The sequence below is a fragment of the Taeniopygia guttata genome, chromosome 4A, assembly GCF_048771995.1.
Source record: "Taeniopygia guttata chromosome 4A, bTaeGut7.mat, whole genome shotgun sequence".
Classification (NCBI taxonomy): domain Eukaryota; kingdom Metazoa; phylum Chordata; class Aves; order Passeriformes; family Estrildidae; genus Taeniopygia; species Taeniopygia guttata.
The window spans coordinates 7,620,206-7,636,630 of record NC_133029.1 but is presented as its reverse complement, the minus strand read 5'-3'; the positions used below and the strand labels follow the sequence as shown (position 1 = coordinate 7,636,630).

General features: G+C 43.6%; 1 protein-coding gene across 1 annotated transcript; it reads right to left on the bottom strand.

The window, feature by feature from the left end:
* Nucleotides 1-1,797: 1,797 nt before the first annotated feature.
* LOC115495230 (protein FAM162A) lies at nucleotides 1,798-6,187 on the bottom strand. The gene is made up of 4 exons (XM_041716150.2): nucleotides 5,923-6,187; nucleotides 4,683-4,788; nucleotides 3,357-3,465; nucleotides 1,798-2,704 (listed from the first exon to the last, which is right to left on the bottom strand). Exons 1-4 carry the CDS (start codon nucleotides 6,071-6,073, stop codon nucleotides 2,597-2,599), a joined length of 474 nt encoding a protein of 157 aa, XP_041572084.2. The 5' UTR covers nucleotides 6,074-6,187; the 3' UTR covers nucleotides 1,798-2,596.
* Nucleotides 6,188-16,425: the final 10,238 nt, after the last annotated feature.

Here is a 16,425-nt window from a genome sequence, read left to right as displayed (position 1 = left end):
AACTATAAGGTGCTGAGGATCAGCCAATTATACATTCAGGACTCTGTGTTAATTACAGGCTTTTCAAGAGGAGAGTCAAAGGACTTTGCAGACACAGATGGAAATGGATTTTAACAAGCAGTGATGAGTCCCAGTGTTGGAGAGGCATGTCCAGTTTATACAAGGGAGACTCCAGCTGAGGCTATGCTACACCAGCAGCCACCCACCAAGTGCAAGCCAGAGGTCAGTCCAATTGATTTTTTGGGGGAGTATTATGATATTGAGATGAATAATGATGTAGGCACTGGTAAGGGATCTTTCCCTACATAATAGTCATAGCTCTTTATTAGAGCCCAAAAGCACCTGGGTCATCTGGTCACTCAGATGCTTCCCCAGTGGCTCAGGGAGGAAGAAATGATTTTTTTCTTAATGACTATGTGTAATGTGGCAGCTTTATGCACTGTAGGCAGAGACTACAGCTGTTTAAGAAGGTCTGATAATAGCTCACAACTGCAGCAGGTTTTTTTCCTAAGCAGAGGAGAGTTCAGAGCAGAGACTGGAACAAGTAACAATTAATTTTCTTGTTGTTTACATATTGCTATGGCCATCTTTCCTGCTTAAGTCAGGGAAGCTCAGAACATGGATGTGGATTTGTTTACAAGCATCAAAATGGTTCCTTTAATTGTTACACGCACCTTCTGAAAAAGGCCACATGAAAGTCAGTTAAGAATTAAAAAAAAAATCTGAGCAATTAAAAAAAAAAGACTGAGCAAGCTCTTTTAGTTTATCCCCAAATGAGCACTAACTTTGAGGTAATTCTTGGAGTTTATTGCACTAACCAAGAAAACCAGGTCATATAAAATGAAAGAGCCCATTTTGCCTGTGAAGCAAAAGTGCCTTCTCAGCAGAGACTTGTTCACTCTCATGTCCCAGACCATTATTTCACTTCCCCGAGATGTGCTCTGTGACGAATACTACAGGGACCAGACATCACTTTTGGTGAACTGTACTGCATGGGGCTGTGAGTCAGAAACAAGGACTGCAAGCCTGGAGATGTGAAGAGGTAACATCCCTCTGACCTAAAGAGGTGTGCAGCATGGAGAGAAGTGCTCCTAAGAAGCCCCAGAGGGAAAAAACTGACCAAAAACCACAGGCACAGAAGATGGAATCCCAGAGCCCAACAACTGCAGCCCACTTGCCAATGCCTCAGCCCAATTTTGCCAGCAGCTTGTTTGTACAGTGACACTTCAGCAACAAATGGACGTGATTTTTGACAGAATAAACCACAGAAACTTGAGCAGGAGTTTCCAAACTCCCTTGGAGCTCAAGGTGACTGCTCCAAGTAATAAACCTTGGAAGGGCCAAGTGCCAGTGTGATGCTCAGGACATTGCCCCAAGGCTGAGCATGGCTACAGCATCTCCTGTAGCAGCTGGGGTCACACTGGCTGGGTTTTACCATGCTGTTTTCCTTGGGACTCCATGCAGCACATCCAGCTCCACCAGCCAGCATTACAGGTCTTGAGGGGTTTCATGTGACACTTGGGAAATCAGAGCATCAGCACCCACAAGCATGAGCTGGGGCCTGTCTTGAAGTAAAGTCACTTTGTGAAAATGTAATTTTCAATATTTCATTAGGACTTCTCCCATCTGTTAAGCATCATCCCAGGGAGTTTGGTGACACTCTAAATGAAGCTGTGAAGATATGCGTTTGTTTTAGATGTAATTGGACAGCTGTTTTATTATGAGTTAATGAACTATGATGATTAAAAAGAATCCAGTTTTAGCAAACCATGTATTAACAATTACTCTGGACTAAAATCACAGCTAAGCAAGTGCTAGACAACTTTAATGACAATGGAAGCAGAAGATGAAAGGGAAAACCAGTGAGGTGCTACAGGACAAGAGATGTCTCCAGGCCAGGCTCCCTACAGCAGGCATGGATTCTCTGGGCTGCCCCACAGGAACCACTCCACACCACCACCATCTCCTCTGGCCCAAAGCCCCTTTTGGCCCAAATCAGTCATCAGGGTCTGTTCACACTCTTCCATCTTCGCAGACCCTCTTCATACTCATGTGCTCCCTCTCCCCTGGCCACAGCATCCCAAGAAATGCTGGGATTTCCCATCTCCAAGAAGGGAGACGGGACAGTGATGGCAGCAGGCTCAAAGATTATTGAGACAGAGAGATAACTGATAGGTTTGTAGTTGCAAAACATATTTCAGACTGCTTTTCCCCCTGCTCTGGGTCACTTTGGCCAAGGCAGTTTACCCTGGAGGCCTTGCACAGAACGTGTTGCTCCTTGATGTAGGGCCATGTTATTCCTGAGGAGACTTGAGCACAAACAGCACCATAAAAAACTGATCCTGAGCTGGGGAGTCCTGCATTTGTCCTTTCCACACTTTGCAGTTTAAAAGATATTTTTGTATATGAGCTGGGCCTGGTGCCAAAACCAGAAGCCCCAAGAAGCAGTTAGTTTCCATAGGGGGTTCCCAGTTTGGACAGAGCAGTTTTTAAGCAATTCTCTTTGCTCTGAGAATTTCAGTGAAAAAGCTCTTAAGAGTTAAAGGAAGACAGATCCATATGCCACGTGAGCAAATCACTTATCTTCTGTTCCAAATCATTGTGACTTCCCGGCAGCTGCCTCCTGACCTTTCTCCACTGCAGCCCTCCATTTGGCATTCTTTTCTGCATTCACCCTCAGCAGAGTCTGATGCTTCTTCGCAGCCTGAAAATGATTTGGTGGAAATCATTGCATGCACACAGTTGCCACCACTAAATTTCCCCACATCTGCACCACTTCCTTTGACACCTCACTGTCCTTTTTGATATTTTGCAGTGATGGAAGTTAATCTGTTTCCTTGTTATACCACATTTTCAGCATTTGCAGCTCTGATTAGCAGGAGAATTACACTGTAAATTGTTTACAGGTGCACTCTGAATTGCAAGTCAAACTGGAGACCCAGCAGTGGGGTGGGATAGGGAGAAGAGTCACAGCTCTTGGTGACCATGGTGGCAGCCAGGCCAGGTAGGCAGGACCACAGGAGCCTCATGGCTGACAGATGTCAGGCACAATGAGGTTCCATTGACCTGTCTGAGTTATTCCATTACCTTTGGCCCAGCCTCCTGTTGAGACACTGTCATATAGAGCATTGCACTGCACAGGTTTATGGCAGCGTGGGTCAGGAGCAAAACATTAATCAGCAGGTTGTGCTTTCCAATGCCAGTGTCTCCTCTGGAGAAGGGGTGATACAGACCTTGTGCATACATTGCCCATGTGTATGTATTCTCAAACCTATCTGTCACCCAGGTGCTTATTTCCAAAGAACATACATAGACCATACATTAAGTGAACCAGTTCCCTCAGAAAAAATACTCACTTCTTTGCCTGTGATGATTATGGCCACACAGCCCAGCACAGTCAGTGCAATCATGATGTAGCAAACCTTAATCCTGGCAATGTTCCTTGCAGTGTCAAGGACCTCAGACCTGTGGAGGACAGAGCAGACTTTCCATTCTGCAGCAGCATGTGTGAAATGGGATCATGGGAAGATGGGTAATGAATGCTCAAGTCTTGCAGCTACTTCCTGTCAATGTACAATGGCATTCAGCCTTCACTTTCTGCAGCCGATTAAAGGAGAACTGAAAAAATTAGCCTGTGGGGAAAAGATTTAGGTTAAAAGTTATCAGTTTTAATAGGATTAAAAACTCCTGCTCTCCTGTATTATTTTATTGTGTAAGAGTGAACACCTGTAAAATGGCAGACATGGGAAATTCTTTCCACTATAATAATAAAGGACCGACCTTTGGGTGCTGCAGGGCAGGCCATGGGGTGCTGTGCAGCACTAGGAGACACTGGGGCCGTGCCACAAGAGCCAGGCAATGCCACCCTCAGGGAATTAAAAGCCTATCACAGCACAGCCTCTGCCAGGCAGTTGGCATCAGCCCCACAAGCATCTGCCCATGGTGGGAGGCTGACCGGGTCAGAGCACACAACTGCACCATCCAGGAGTTTTCTTCCCAAGCAGCTGAACAACCCCATCCATCACTGGAAAATCTCCACCACCTTCCATGAGTAACTCCTGGCATATACCAACGATTCATGTTTGCAAGAAACTGCAGCATGGCAACGAGCCATCCCTGAAATTATATCCAGCCATGGATTTACTCACACCTGCAAAGGGAAGGACAGCTGAAGGAGAACCAGGATGTCACAAGTCAGAAGCATTAGGACTCCAAAACTGAGTGACAATCCTTTAAGAAAATATCTCAACAAGGAGGTGAAACCACAGCCCATACAGTAGGAACTCATTGCACAAGTCTGTCACCAAATTTGTATGTAGCCCCAGCTTCTAATTAAAATTTATGCAGCATTATTAACCACTAATCAATAAAACCTAGAAAAGCCTGTAAAAACCCAGATTGAATGATATCTTATCATGGTGGCTTCTGACTTTCAAAGCCACTTGTCTTGCAAAAGATGCTTCAGCTTAGTTTGAAATCTGTGATAACTAAAATAAGCAAATCCAGTTTACCTCACAGGGAATGACAGAAAGTTACAAGAGTTAAAATTATTTACAGATAATTTTGGACACCAGCATGGGGGAGGCACTAACCCCCACAAGAGCACAGTTCTGGGTAATGCAGACTGGGATCTCAGTCTGTGTGCTCACAGCCAAAAGAATCATTCTGACAGGTCCACTTACGATATGTGCCTGGGAATGTCCTCCTCCTTTTTAAAGCGTCCTGACCATACTAGCACCTTTTTATCAAAACTTGTAGGCCTTCTCTCATTCCTGAAAGCTTCTTTACCTGTAAAAGATTTTGTAAAAAGCAATGAGCTAAGCTTCAAAAAGGGAAAAGAACTGTTGGTACAGAGGGGAAAGAATTGAAAGTTTAAAATTACACTTTTCTATTCTGTGGAAGCTAAATGTGCTTTCTAATGTCAAAAAGACTCAGCAGCTGGTGTGAAGTGCTTTGTTACATTTGCAGCTTATTTAATTTGACTTTCTTCCCTTTAATTTTGGTAGTTTTAAACCAAAATTCTCTTCTAAACGTCCTGATTAAGAGGGCAAATGGTGTGGGGTTGAAGTCCCCAAGCCCACAGCAACATCTCACCCTGTGAGCATTGTGCTTTTAAATGGCCCAACTAGTGAGTTAAGCAAACTGCCAGCAGCACAAGTAGCTAACTCCTCAACAGCTTCTCCTGAAATCACTGATGGAGAGATGATGTCTGCTAAAATGCAGCCTGGTGGGAGACTGGCAGTTGTTCTCATGCAAGCTGGGTACCACGTTACTGCACTCTAATGATGATACATTACACCCCATCAGGCTACCACGGTGATGCCATTTGCATGCTGTCACCCACAGCACAATGAGAAAAGTACTCTGGCTCCTCTTGATGGAAACAAGCCCAATAACAGGCAACAAGAAGGATAATGGCAGAGAGACCCTGAAAAACACAAGAAAGTAGTGGTGCAGGCTAAGAAGAGAAACTGTGTCCATAGCAGGAAGCCTGTTCATCTCCAGGCCACTGTCTGGCACAAGCTGTGGCTGTAACCTGGCAAGGAGCAGAGCAGGAAGCAGAGGGGAGTAAGTCCTCCACTTGTACCAGCCCTGCATGTGCAAGGACATGCACTGATCCTCCTCTGGAGACCTGGCAGCTGAGTAAGAGGGGGAACATTTATTTGTTTTAATTGACATATTCCCTGACATGAAGTATCAGTTGATATTTGCTGCCACAGGAGAACAGCTATAGAATAGAAAAAGCTTTACCCCTGTGCACTGTGCTGGTCAGAGCTCTGGGTGTGCTCCCTGCCCCAGGAGACAAAGCACTGCAGTAACTTAGCCATGGCTGAGAATGAGGATAATTTTCTCACCCTTTCCTGCAAATACCCTTTTCCTCCTTGCTGCAGCACAAAACAGTGACCAAGGCTTTCTACTCACCTGGATCAGCCATCTGCAAAGCCATGTCCTGGGCATTCATTGTTCTGCTGCCAGCACTTCTGGTGGGGCACAGGACCAGTTGAGCCACCCGCTGCCACAACCCAGTGCTGTGCCCCAGCAGCCTCCCCAGCATCCTGCCCCAGACCACCATGGCCCCACCAGCCTGGGCAGGAGCCCAGGAGGCTGCTTCTAGGACTTATTAAAGTAAAAATAGCCCTTAAATTGATCACCTGTGTTTACCAAAATGACACACCCTGGGAGCTGGGCGGGCAGAAATCACCACGCCCAGACCCGACTCTGCCCCAGGCTCCCCATCCCAAGAAGCTGCTCAGGAGAACAGTGGCTATGAACATTTTTTTCTCAGTCCTTACTATGGAAGAACTAAAATAAGACAGTGTTCTGTATTTCCCCAAAGACAGGCTTAGTGACTGCTAATTATCACAGCTGGTTAAGCTGTTAGAGTTCTCAGCTACAAAATGATCTTGCAGATCAGTTGCTTTAAACAGATTTTCTGAAAAGGAGCAGTATTTACTGAATTTCAGAATAAATGTGGTTTGGTGGCAGGAAAATAAAGTTGATGTCTCTACCTATAAATGCAGCCTAGGGAGTCCATCTCACGTGCAGACTGTAAACTTTCCTAGCAAAGAAATATACTTTAGATATGCTTCAGGTTTAAAACAGTAAACTAAGAAAATATAACAAAAACCTCAGCTGATGTAGATTTGTTAGTCAGTAAAATTGTCATTGAAATGTAGTGATTCCTATAACGTATTTGCCCTCCACAAAGTCTGGATAGTGCTGAAGGTTTTCCATAACAACCACTGATCTAACCAGAGAAAGAACCACAACCAGTGCTATTTGATCACTTTGACATTTCTCCTGTATTTTGCACAAAATTCTTCCAGATGGGTCAGGAAATGGAAATGCAAAATACTTGTTTCATTTGGAGCTGTGAGGTATTTACTCTCTTTAGACATACAAGGCCCTAAAGCTGATTTACAGGTAGGGAAAAAAAATTCCATTCAAAAGTGAAGAAGCAGTTGCCAAAAGGAAAGTTTTCAGAACTATTTAGCAATACTATCAGATGCAATATTGCAGATAATCAAAATGTGTCTAAGAGCAACAGGGGGCACTGAGGGAAGAGTATGCAGGTATGGGCAGGGATATTCTTAAGGGGCTAAAAGGATGAAAGATGGGAAACAGATGCAGTTCTGGCTCCTCAACTTCTGCCCCAAGAAAAAACACCATCACTTATGGAGACGTTTTATATTTTTGGGAACATAGAGTTAATGATACTGAGGAAAGAAGAAAATCACAGCAGTGACAAATGTGGTTTTTCCTCTTTCATGAAAGCACCACAATGTATCCAGACATAGCACAATATGTTCATCTTAATTCACTTGTAATTTGGTAAAGCAAATTAAATCCATTTCCAGATTAGGAACTCATACAGAAAATAAACAGTGTTTTGAGCTTCCACCTGCAAACAAGACCTGCAAACAAGAAGAAATCAGTGGAAGTGATTATGTTAAAAAAAGCAGAAGGAAAAGCTGGTAAAGTCAGAGAGAATATTTGTGTCCTGCTCAGGATTTCCCTGTGGTAAAATGAGTATGAGGAAAGACACATTTATAGCCTGAAGTTTATGGCCAGCATGCCTGAGCATTCCCATGAGCTCACTTCTCATCTTGTGGAAGAGCTGCTGAGTGAAAAAAGGCATTGTACATCTGGATATCCCTCAGTCCCCAGAAGGGCAGGAGGGGCTGTGGGCAGTGGATGGGATGTGCTGCCTTGGTGCTTGTGTCACACTTGGACCTGCCTGACCCCACAGGGGCTCCAGCTGTGCAAAACATTAAAGCGTCTTCACTCTAACAGGCACTCTCCAAAATACTCATTGCAGAAGTGACTGTTCTTTATGTCATGTCTGATTATGGATTTGAAGAGATAAAAAAGAACATTTTTATATTATGTCTTAACTTCTCAAAAGGTGAGAAAACTGTGGGGGTTGCAGGCCTCTGTTGCTTATCCACCTAGGGGTTGCCAATTGTTTCCTCTAGCAGACACACCAGCTAACAGCTGTATTAATCATGTCTGCTGTGAGCAAAAAGGCACTTCAGGATTTATTATGCCAGCATTTGGAAGTGCAAAGACACAGAGGTCCTCAGAAAACCACAAAGGCAGTTACTTATTCCTCAGTTTTACTTGTTTGTCTGGAACCATGAATGCTTAATGACAGGCTGAGTTTTAATGCAGTGTGTGAAAGCTATAGACACCTCTGTGTTAGGAATTCCAGGAATTTCTCTTCAACACTGTGGATCTCCCTCTGGCCCAGAGCAACTTAGATCCCTTTCTGAACAGCAGAGAGATGGAGAATGTTCTTGACCAAGGCAGACTTGTGAGCAGCCTGATGAACTCCAGTCTCCTTAGAGATGTGTTCTGCCTATCTCAGTGAGTGCACACCCCCCTTGCCCAGGTTACAGCAGGAGGCTCATCCAGTCACTCCCCACACTGAGCCATCACTTGATACTCATCAGTGACTCAACAGTGCACCAAAGTGCAGCCAGTATTTCATAACCATTAAGTTCACGTGTAAGGAGTTGATTGAATAGGAGTAACAACTTGTTTGGAGATACAGAACTAGCAAAACTGGGTCTAAAGCACCATCTCCTCTGCCTTCAGCATCCTTCTGCCAGGAGGGGAGCAGGACCCAACTCCTGAGCAAGCCCTGGACAATACAGAAAGCACTGACTAGCTCTACAGGCATTGCCCAGGCTTCTTCTGACCTCACTGGAAGGGGAGGGCGCAGATCTGAAGGGTTTTGATTCACAAAGGACCAGACTAGCTCAGACAGAGCAGAGGATGGTCTGCAGCTGTGCTGGTGCAGACTCATGACATTTCTGGTTTCTGTGTGAGAGTGATATGTAGCTGCAACACTTGCTGCACACCGCTGCCAACACTGAAAATTTAAACTAAACAGAAAACCTCACAGGACTCCATCCTGGTTCTGTGTCCTCTTCACACCCCTTCTGCCACTTCAAACTCTGCTACTTCAGCGGCCTCCACAGCAAGGACTAGCAGCCAGTCCCTAAACATACTCAAAAACCTTCGCAGAACTGGAACTGAGAGATCACAATATAAACCCAGGTGGTGTTTGTGAAACTCCATTGCTCTGGTTTATGGCTGACTTCATACTGTTATTTCCAGTGCTTTAAGTCTGATTTTTGTTACAATTATTGCAGCAAAGAGAAACTTGTATTCAGGTTCTCTTCACTTGTCTGTCTTCTGCTGCTTTCAACAGCCATAGGAATGAAAGTGTTTATTCCTCCAAGAGCCCCAGGTTCCCACATATCTCTTTATACCTCCTTTTTCATTTTCATAATAATGCATAACTAATCTTTTTACTCATACACAGAAAAGAATTCATATAAGTATATATAAAAAAAAGTATTACTCTGCAAAGCTGTTTTCAGTGTCCTCAAAAACAAGTGGCTTACCATCAGACTCTGGTTTGCATGCCATGAAAACTTCTTACATGAGAGCTGTGATAGGGAACAGAAGATAATCTTATCTTAAAATTCTTTGCCTTCCTTCATCTAATTAAATATGCAGCAGAGCTCTGTCTTGGTTCCTAGACAAGATAAACAGCAATCCTAGATGGGCTTGTGTCTTATGAAATTCTAGTGAGTCAGGAAATATTTTTCCATGCATCTGGATGTTCTCCAGCAGCACAATTTAACACAGCAAGAAAAACGGATTGCTTTGAAATGTCTCATTCACCTGCAGACTCCCAGCCCAAGAGCTGTCCCTCCTCTCCAGGTCCCCAGGGAGCAGCACTCTCAGGGCTTCAGTTCTCTCCAGATGAGTCACCTCCTCCCCATATCAGGGATTAGTCTACCCTAAGGAAACTCAAATGCAAATCCCAAGAACTAAAAGCTCCTTAACTGTTCCTCACCATGGCCAGGTCAATCAAAGGAATAGTTACAGCATCTCACAACAAAACCAAACTTGAGGATTTGTAAAGTGTTCTTTACACAAGCACCAGCATGAGGCCTTCATCAACTCAGAACACTTGGATTCATATTTTTTATTATCTTAAGTGTTGTCAATGAAGCAAAACAATGAAGGAGTCCTTACCCTTCTTGTGTGTTAAACTTCAACTTTGCTTTAAAAAAAATTTTCCTCTATCCAGTTACTGAGAGATCCTGCATTTTCTGCTAATACTGTCCCTATTCCTCCAAATTTTATAGCACCACTACCATTTGAAAAATCTTGCCTAGAAACCATAAATAAGATATTAAACCATAGTATTTAAATAAACAAACCAAACCAAGCCCAAGCTCCACTGTCTCTGGTAAATCTTGACTAATTCACACCATATGAGCCTTTTAACATCAGTTTCTTTAGAAGAAAAGGTAAGACAAGAGGACCCATAAGCCACACTTGCTGTGTTTCCTTCCATCAGTTCTGTGTTTTTAGAGAAGATACAATAGAATATTTGCTGGACACAGAAATGCAGTTAAGAATTGTCTTAATAGGAACCAAATCCAGTGGAGCTAATGGGTTACAGCTGGAGTCACTAATCTCTGCAAGCAAACACTGTAAAGGAACCTGAAATGGGTCTGCAGTGTCCTGGGTACAAGGTGCAGGGTTTATAACAGCTCATGTCAGAAGGACAAAGCTCATGGCAGCAAAACAAAAGTTAGTAATTGCTCTGGCAAAGCCCCAGTTTGACTTTTCCCAGAGTCTGGTCCAGCACAGGGCAACTTGATGTGTGCAGCATTTGCCTATGCATGGGCTGAAAGATGGGGTAGCCCCAAGTGCAGCTTCATCATGAGGGAGCAGCCAAATGAGAGCAGCAAAGATCACAGGACCCATGGAAAATCATCCAAAATATTTGGGGTGTTGTGATGCAGTCACAGCTTTTATTACTAGGGGAAAATAATGCACTAATGAGTTTGCACCAGGTCACTGATTTCTGGAATGGTGCACAGTTGGACTGTAGAGTAAAAATGTGTGAAACCCCAAAGGAAAAAAACCATCAGAATCTTAACAGTTTACATTTTGACTCAGAATTTGGAGAACCATTTAATTCAAAAGTTTTCCACACCTGTTTCCCCAGCTGAGCCAGAAAAACACATTGACAAGGACAGACTCGCTGTTCCCTTGTCACTTAATAATTTTCTTTCCTAAGAAAAATGGCATTGTCTTCAAAAACAGAAGCATTTACAAAAAATTCAGTCCATTAGTCAATAGTTTAGGGGAAAAAAAAAACCTCCTCTAATTTAAAAGGATTGAACCATTCTGTGTGGAAATTCATTTTCCCCACACTTGTTTTAATACAAGGATGACTCAATTTTTTTCAGATCCTGCAGAGAAGTCATATACCATAATTCAGGCCAATAAACTGGCTGGAATCACTAGGACCCCCTCCATTGTGGGGTTAAATTTCCCTCTCAGTGACTGGCTGAAAAGATATATAATCAATACAGAAGCACATGTATCTCAAGTAACACAGTGGGAGGTACTGCCCTGGGCATAATTTGCACCAGTAATGAACAACACAGCAACCATAACAGAGCCAAGTGCCTCCTCAGATATATGAATTGTTTCTTGACAATCCTCCTAAGGAGACCATAAAATGCTCCTGGGTAAAACACAACCTAGGATGAGATTTGCTTTTATGTGACCAAAGGGACCACAGGCAAACACATCTCCTAAGAGATGCATGGCCACCCAAGTGAGCATGGAGAGGGCAGAAGAGTAAAAATCTGTCACACAGGTCTCTGCATAGTGGCCTGGGGGCTTTGGTGAAGGAATGTTGTCTTGTTGCCTTGTTAAACCACAGCTCAGGGATGACTTCACTCATGCTGCTGACTCCTCTGCTCCATGCTTGTGCAGTGCCTGGCTCAAGGGACTACCAGGCAGCTCCTGCTGCTCCTATGTAGTCTGGCAAAGCAATAATGAGGAAGGAAATGAGACACTCATCTTGAAAAGATGAATAATGACTGCAGAGGGGCAAGGAGCTGCTTAAAAATAAATTACATCCTACATAAACAGGACTTTACTTCTTCAACAGTAACTCAAAACTGTCCTGCATTTTTTGGACTGTGTGTGTCATGGAAACACATACACAACCCATGGCAAAGAGCTGTCTTACCGAAGGAGAGATTTACCCAAGAACAGAGTTTATTATGGATATATGTTTCCAGTGTGCTACCCACGTTAGATTGGGACCTCTCATTTGCTTAACCTTCAAAATAGTCTCTCACAGGTACAAACACTATCCTTGGAGAACTGGGGGTTCCACAAACAAAGACAATCAAAGACAATTTGGAGAAAGAAGTAGCTAAAGTGGGGGCCTAGGAAGACTAGAAGACCATCTGATATTGCATCACTGGGACAAAGAGCACATGGTGCAAAGTCAATTCTTCAGGTCTAAGGATGAGGATTTCTGACTGCATTTGGTGAACTTGGGATGACACCAAGCTGCCAAATGAATGCTGCCATGGAAAAAGCAGATGTAATTCTAGGATGTACAAGAAAAGTCATTCCAGTAGAGAGAAAACAGTTTTAGAATTCTCATATAAAACGTCTGGAATAGCCTGCAGTACTCTGCTTAAGAGAATTACTCCAGAAGAAAAGGAATAAAGGAAGGAATAAATGAAGAAATGAGAGGAATGTGTCTTTTTCTTGGCTAACTCATTATAAATGGAGAGGCATCATGGTAGACGTCCCTCTGAGAAACTCAGTGCCAGAGATGAAGGGCAGTCAGGCTGAAGCACAGCACTGATACCTGAACAAAGGGAATAAGCTGCTCCTGGTGAATGCCAAGGGCTGCAGCTTTTGTGATGGGGCTCCTTGTACCTTCCAGCACTGGGGCAGGAGCTGTCCCCACCCTCCCAATGAAGCACAGGCAGAACAGCCAGGCCACAAAGCTCTCCAGGCTCCTGCAGTGCTGGCTTAACTTTGGGCCACAGCTGCACAGTCATTAGTGTTTACAAAACAAGTTTCCAGAGAAGTAGAATTACACACTGAGGAAATAATAAGCAGCAATGTAATAAGATGAGAGAAGGAGATCATTTCATTACCTGAACCAGGCTTCATTATTCACCATTTCCCTGGCAAGAGCTGATAAATGCAGGCTAATGAATCTTCGCACTCGGACGAGCAGTTGGAGCTGCAGGTTCAGTGCTGCCACATGCAGAACAGCCCAGGAGATCCAACTGTCAGCTGGAAGCCCAAGAGGTAAAATAAGAACTCATCCATTGCAGCACTGCAGTGAGAAGAGGGAGAGGATTTAACCATGCCTGGCTGGGTGATACAGAGTCACCTTGGCTGTGGGAATGCTGTGGCTACTATCTGGCTCAGAGGAACAAACTCTAAACATCCCAAGAACAATAGAGGACGCTGTGTACACTGGTGATATGTACAAAAATAAGAGCCAGATCTTTGGGAAAAGCCTTTCAGGACCAATAGTATCGGTCCTGACAGTTCCTTCCCCATCCCAACTGTTAAATATCATTCTCAGCCTGCTCACGATACAAGATAACTAGAAAGATTGAGGCAACAGCATCAACACACAAAAAGCAAGACTTTTGTCCACTTCTGTGGCACTGTCATTTCTTTAACACAGTTTCTTGTTGTTATTCCTCCTTCTAAAAAGCAGGGAAACAGGAAATGCACCACTCACTGTAGATAATTATTTAAAAAAACAACCTCACCCCCCCCCCCCGCTGCCCCCAGAAATCCTAAAACACAAACAAACAGAAAACAGAAATGCTAAAGAAAATATCAGATAAGGACAGCAAACTTCCTTAACATGAATGAAATTCTCAGAGTTGTGAAGACAATCTCTGCTTTTCCATACTTTCTGCATGTGTCACCAGCAATGTGGATCCCAAATTTTATATGAAGAAGCAGAACATTTGGCAAGGCTCCTCTGGAAGAAGCGTAGAATCCTAACAGCCTACATAGGATGAAAACCTATTCAGAGAGGAACACATATGTCCTGACATTAAAGGGAAATACTGCCCTCATCTGTCTTCCAGTGACAGGTTTTATTTTCTTGCCTAGTATGCCTAAGCCATTCATCACTTCCAGGATGAAAAGGTGACTCTGTTGTTGCAACCAGCTCCAGAGTCCGTGCTCGGACTCAAGCTATTCAGCAATGCTGCTGTTTGTAACTGGAATCAATACAACCATGTTGCTGCAACAGAGTTTAAATGTAGAAATTTCTCGATTCTCTATACTGAAGACAGTGTCTAGGCTCAAAATAAGAAAATCATTTGTAGATTCTTAATAAAACTAAAACCAAACAAATAAAAAAATAATTCCTAATGCCAGGAGAACAAAAATACTGAGATGCAGCGCTGGGATTCAGCAAGAGCAGAGCAGCCTCTGCTCCTGAAGCCATTTGCACACTCATGCAGCAGGCAGGGATTTGGGCTCTGGATGCCTGCAGTCCAGACAGTTATAGAACGCACTGAGAATGAGGTTGGTTTGCCTCTTTCCTCCACACTGGCAAAAATCCATCATACACACACACACACACACATATACACACAGGAGGCATGTTTTAAGCACCATCAGTGACCCTCAGGAAGGTGAAATGAAGGAGCAAATGAACACACTTTCATTCATATTTCATAAAAGTATAAGCTTTGAAGCTGGAAAAATACATCTAGTAGACAAAGTATAGCACTAGCTGGTTCTGTAAGGGTTTGGGGTGCAGAAAGATCCTCTATTAAATGTTCCTCAGTGAGATAATGCCACTGGCCAGCCCACATCCTCCGAAAGTGCTGTGGCTGGTGAAGGTGAAGTTTGTGGCACATATTTGGTGGCATTTCAGAGCTCTGGAGGAGCACAGCTTTTAAAGCAGATGAAGGTGCTTCTCCACCAATGCCTGTGCCTTATGGTACTTTTATTGAAGCTAGCCCTGCTGAAACTCCCAAGATAGAAGCTGGACAGTCCAACTCTGCTTGTTCCCAGTTTACTGATGTCTGTCCTTGCTTGTGCCTTATCCCCCTTAATTCCCATTCCTTTTGGTTTTATTTTTTAAATCCCAGATTTAATAAAAGTCTGCATCTCCAAAGTCGAGTGTACAGTTTCACAACATCTTAATGGCAGGAGCATCATCCCAGATCATCCCAGCACAAGCTGACAGGTTTCATTTGATGACAACAAACTGACTCTCTGGCAGCTCAGGGCAGGGGTCTACTCTCAACCATAGAGTCTGAATTTCAGGATTCCCTCAGCAGCATGATCAGCCCTCACCTAGACAAAGCCTGGAGGTGGCCACAGGCATGGCACAGCCACTAGCTTTGTCTGGCCTGGAAGGCAGGTGATGGAAACAAGGCTGGATGCTTCCTGCCCCATAGCTCCACACTAACATCCAGGCTCTTGTGTCCCCACCTAAGGGAGACAAACTGGCAAAAGCTTGCCTAAAACATTTTTAATCTATACAGAAATGCTCATAGGAACATTTTTAAGGTGTTAAAAAAAAAAAAAAAAAAAAAAAACTGAAATTAATTTTGTTTCTAATTGCTACCTAGTTTCCTGGATGAAAATTTTCAAAACAGTCCTTCCAAACTGATTTGCATGGAAATATCAACCCCAAATGATCTTTTCCAAGGTTGCAGAAGCAGTGCACTCAGGGCTGCCTGGCCTCAGACCCTCCTGTAACTCACCATCACAGTAGTTTTTCCCAGGTCACCATCTCCAGAGTTTGGTTAATGTCTCAGCAGTCAGTCTCTCACTACAGCCTTTATACCTGACACCTTAATTTGATCTGTCATTTCAGAGCCCTGTAGCTCTATCTGAAAAGGTGGAATATGGCAGATTCCTCTCATTATTTTAGTCTTTGTCAAACACTGTTATTAATTCACTGTAATCTACACATTCCTGGATTTTCCATAGGCATTCTCCTTTCTCTCACCAATAGCTGCATTTTAACACTCTGTTATTCCTTCCCACACTGCCATCTGCTTTCCCAGCCTGTCCTGGGCATAAGACATGAGTTTGCTTCTTTGGGGTCTTACCTGGAGTTTCCTGTTCTGCTTTTGAAGTATTTCAACATTACTCAGCAAAGTAAAACTAAGGACCAAGATTCCTGGTGGTCATTTACTTGAGTTTAATCACTCTGGCCACAGAACCCTTGGGGAAATTCTGTCTCCATGCTGCTAGTATTTTACTAACATGTATGTGTAGCTACAAGCTGCCTTGCAGGCATCCAGTTTAGGTGGAACAGGTGAACATGAGGTCTCTGCTTTCTTGAAAATGCCACAATTCATCTTTTAAAGGGAATTACCTTTCTTTACCTTATTTTTATTAACACTGGTGGAGGGGGATCTGCCATCATTGGTGCTTGCTGCTGGTTTCACCCTGTGGAACTCACACTGCCCATAGCAAAACCAGTCATGGCTTCCATACTTTTTAAAATTATAGGAAGAAACTCCACCAAGAAGTTTTACTTTCCTGATTGCTTGAAGGAAAATAATGGAAGTCTGG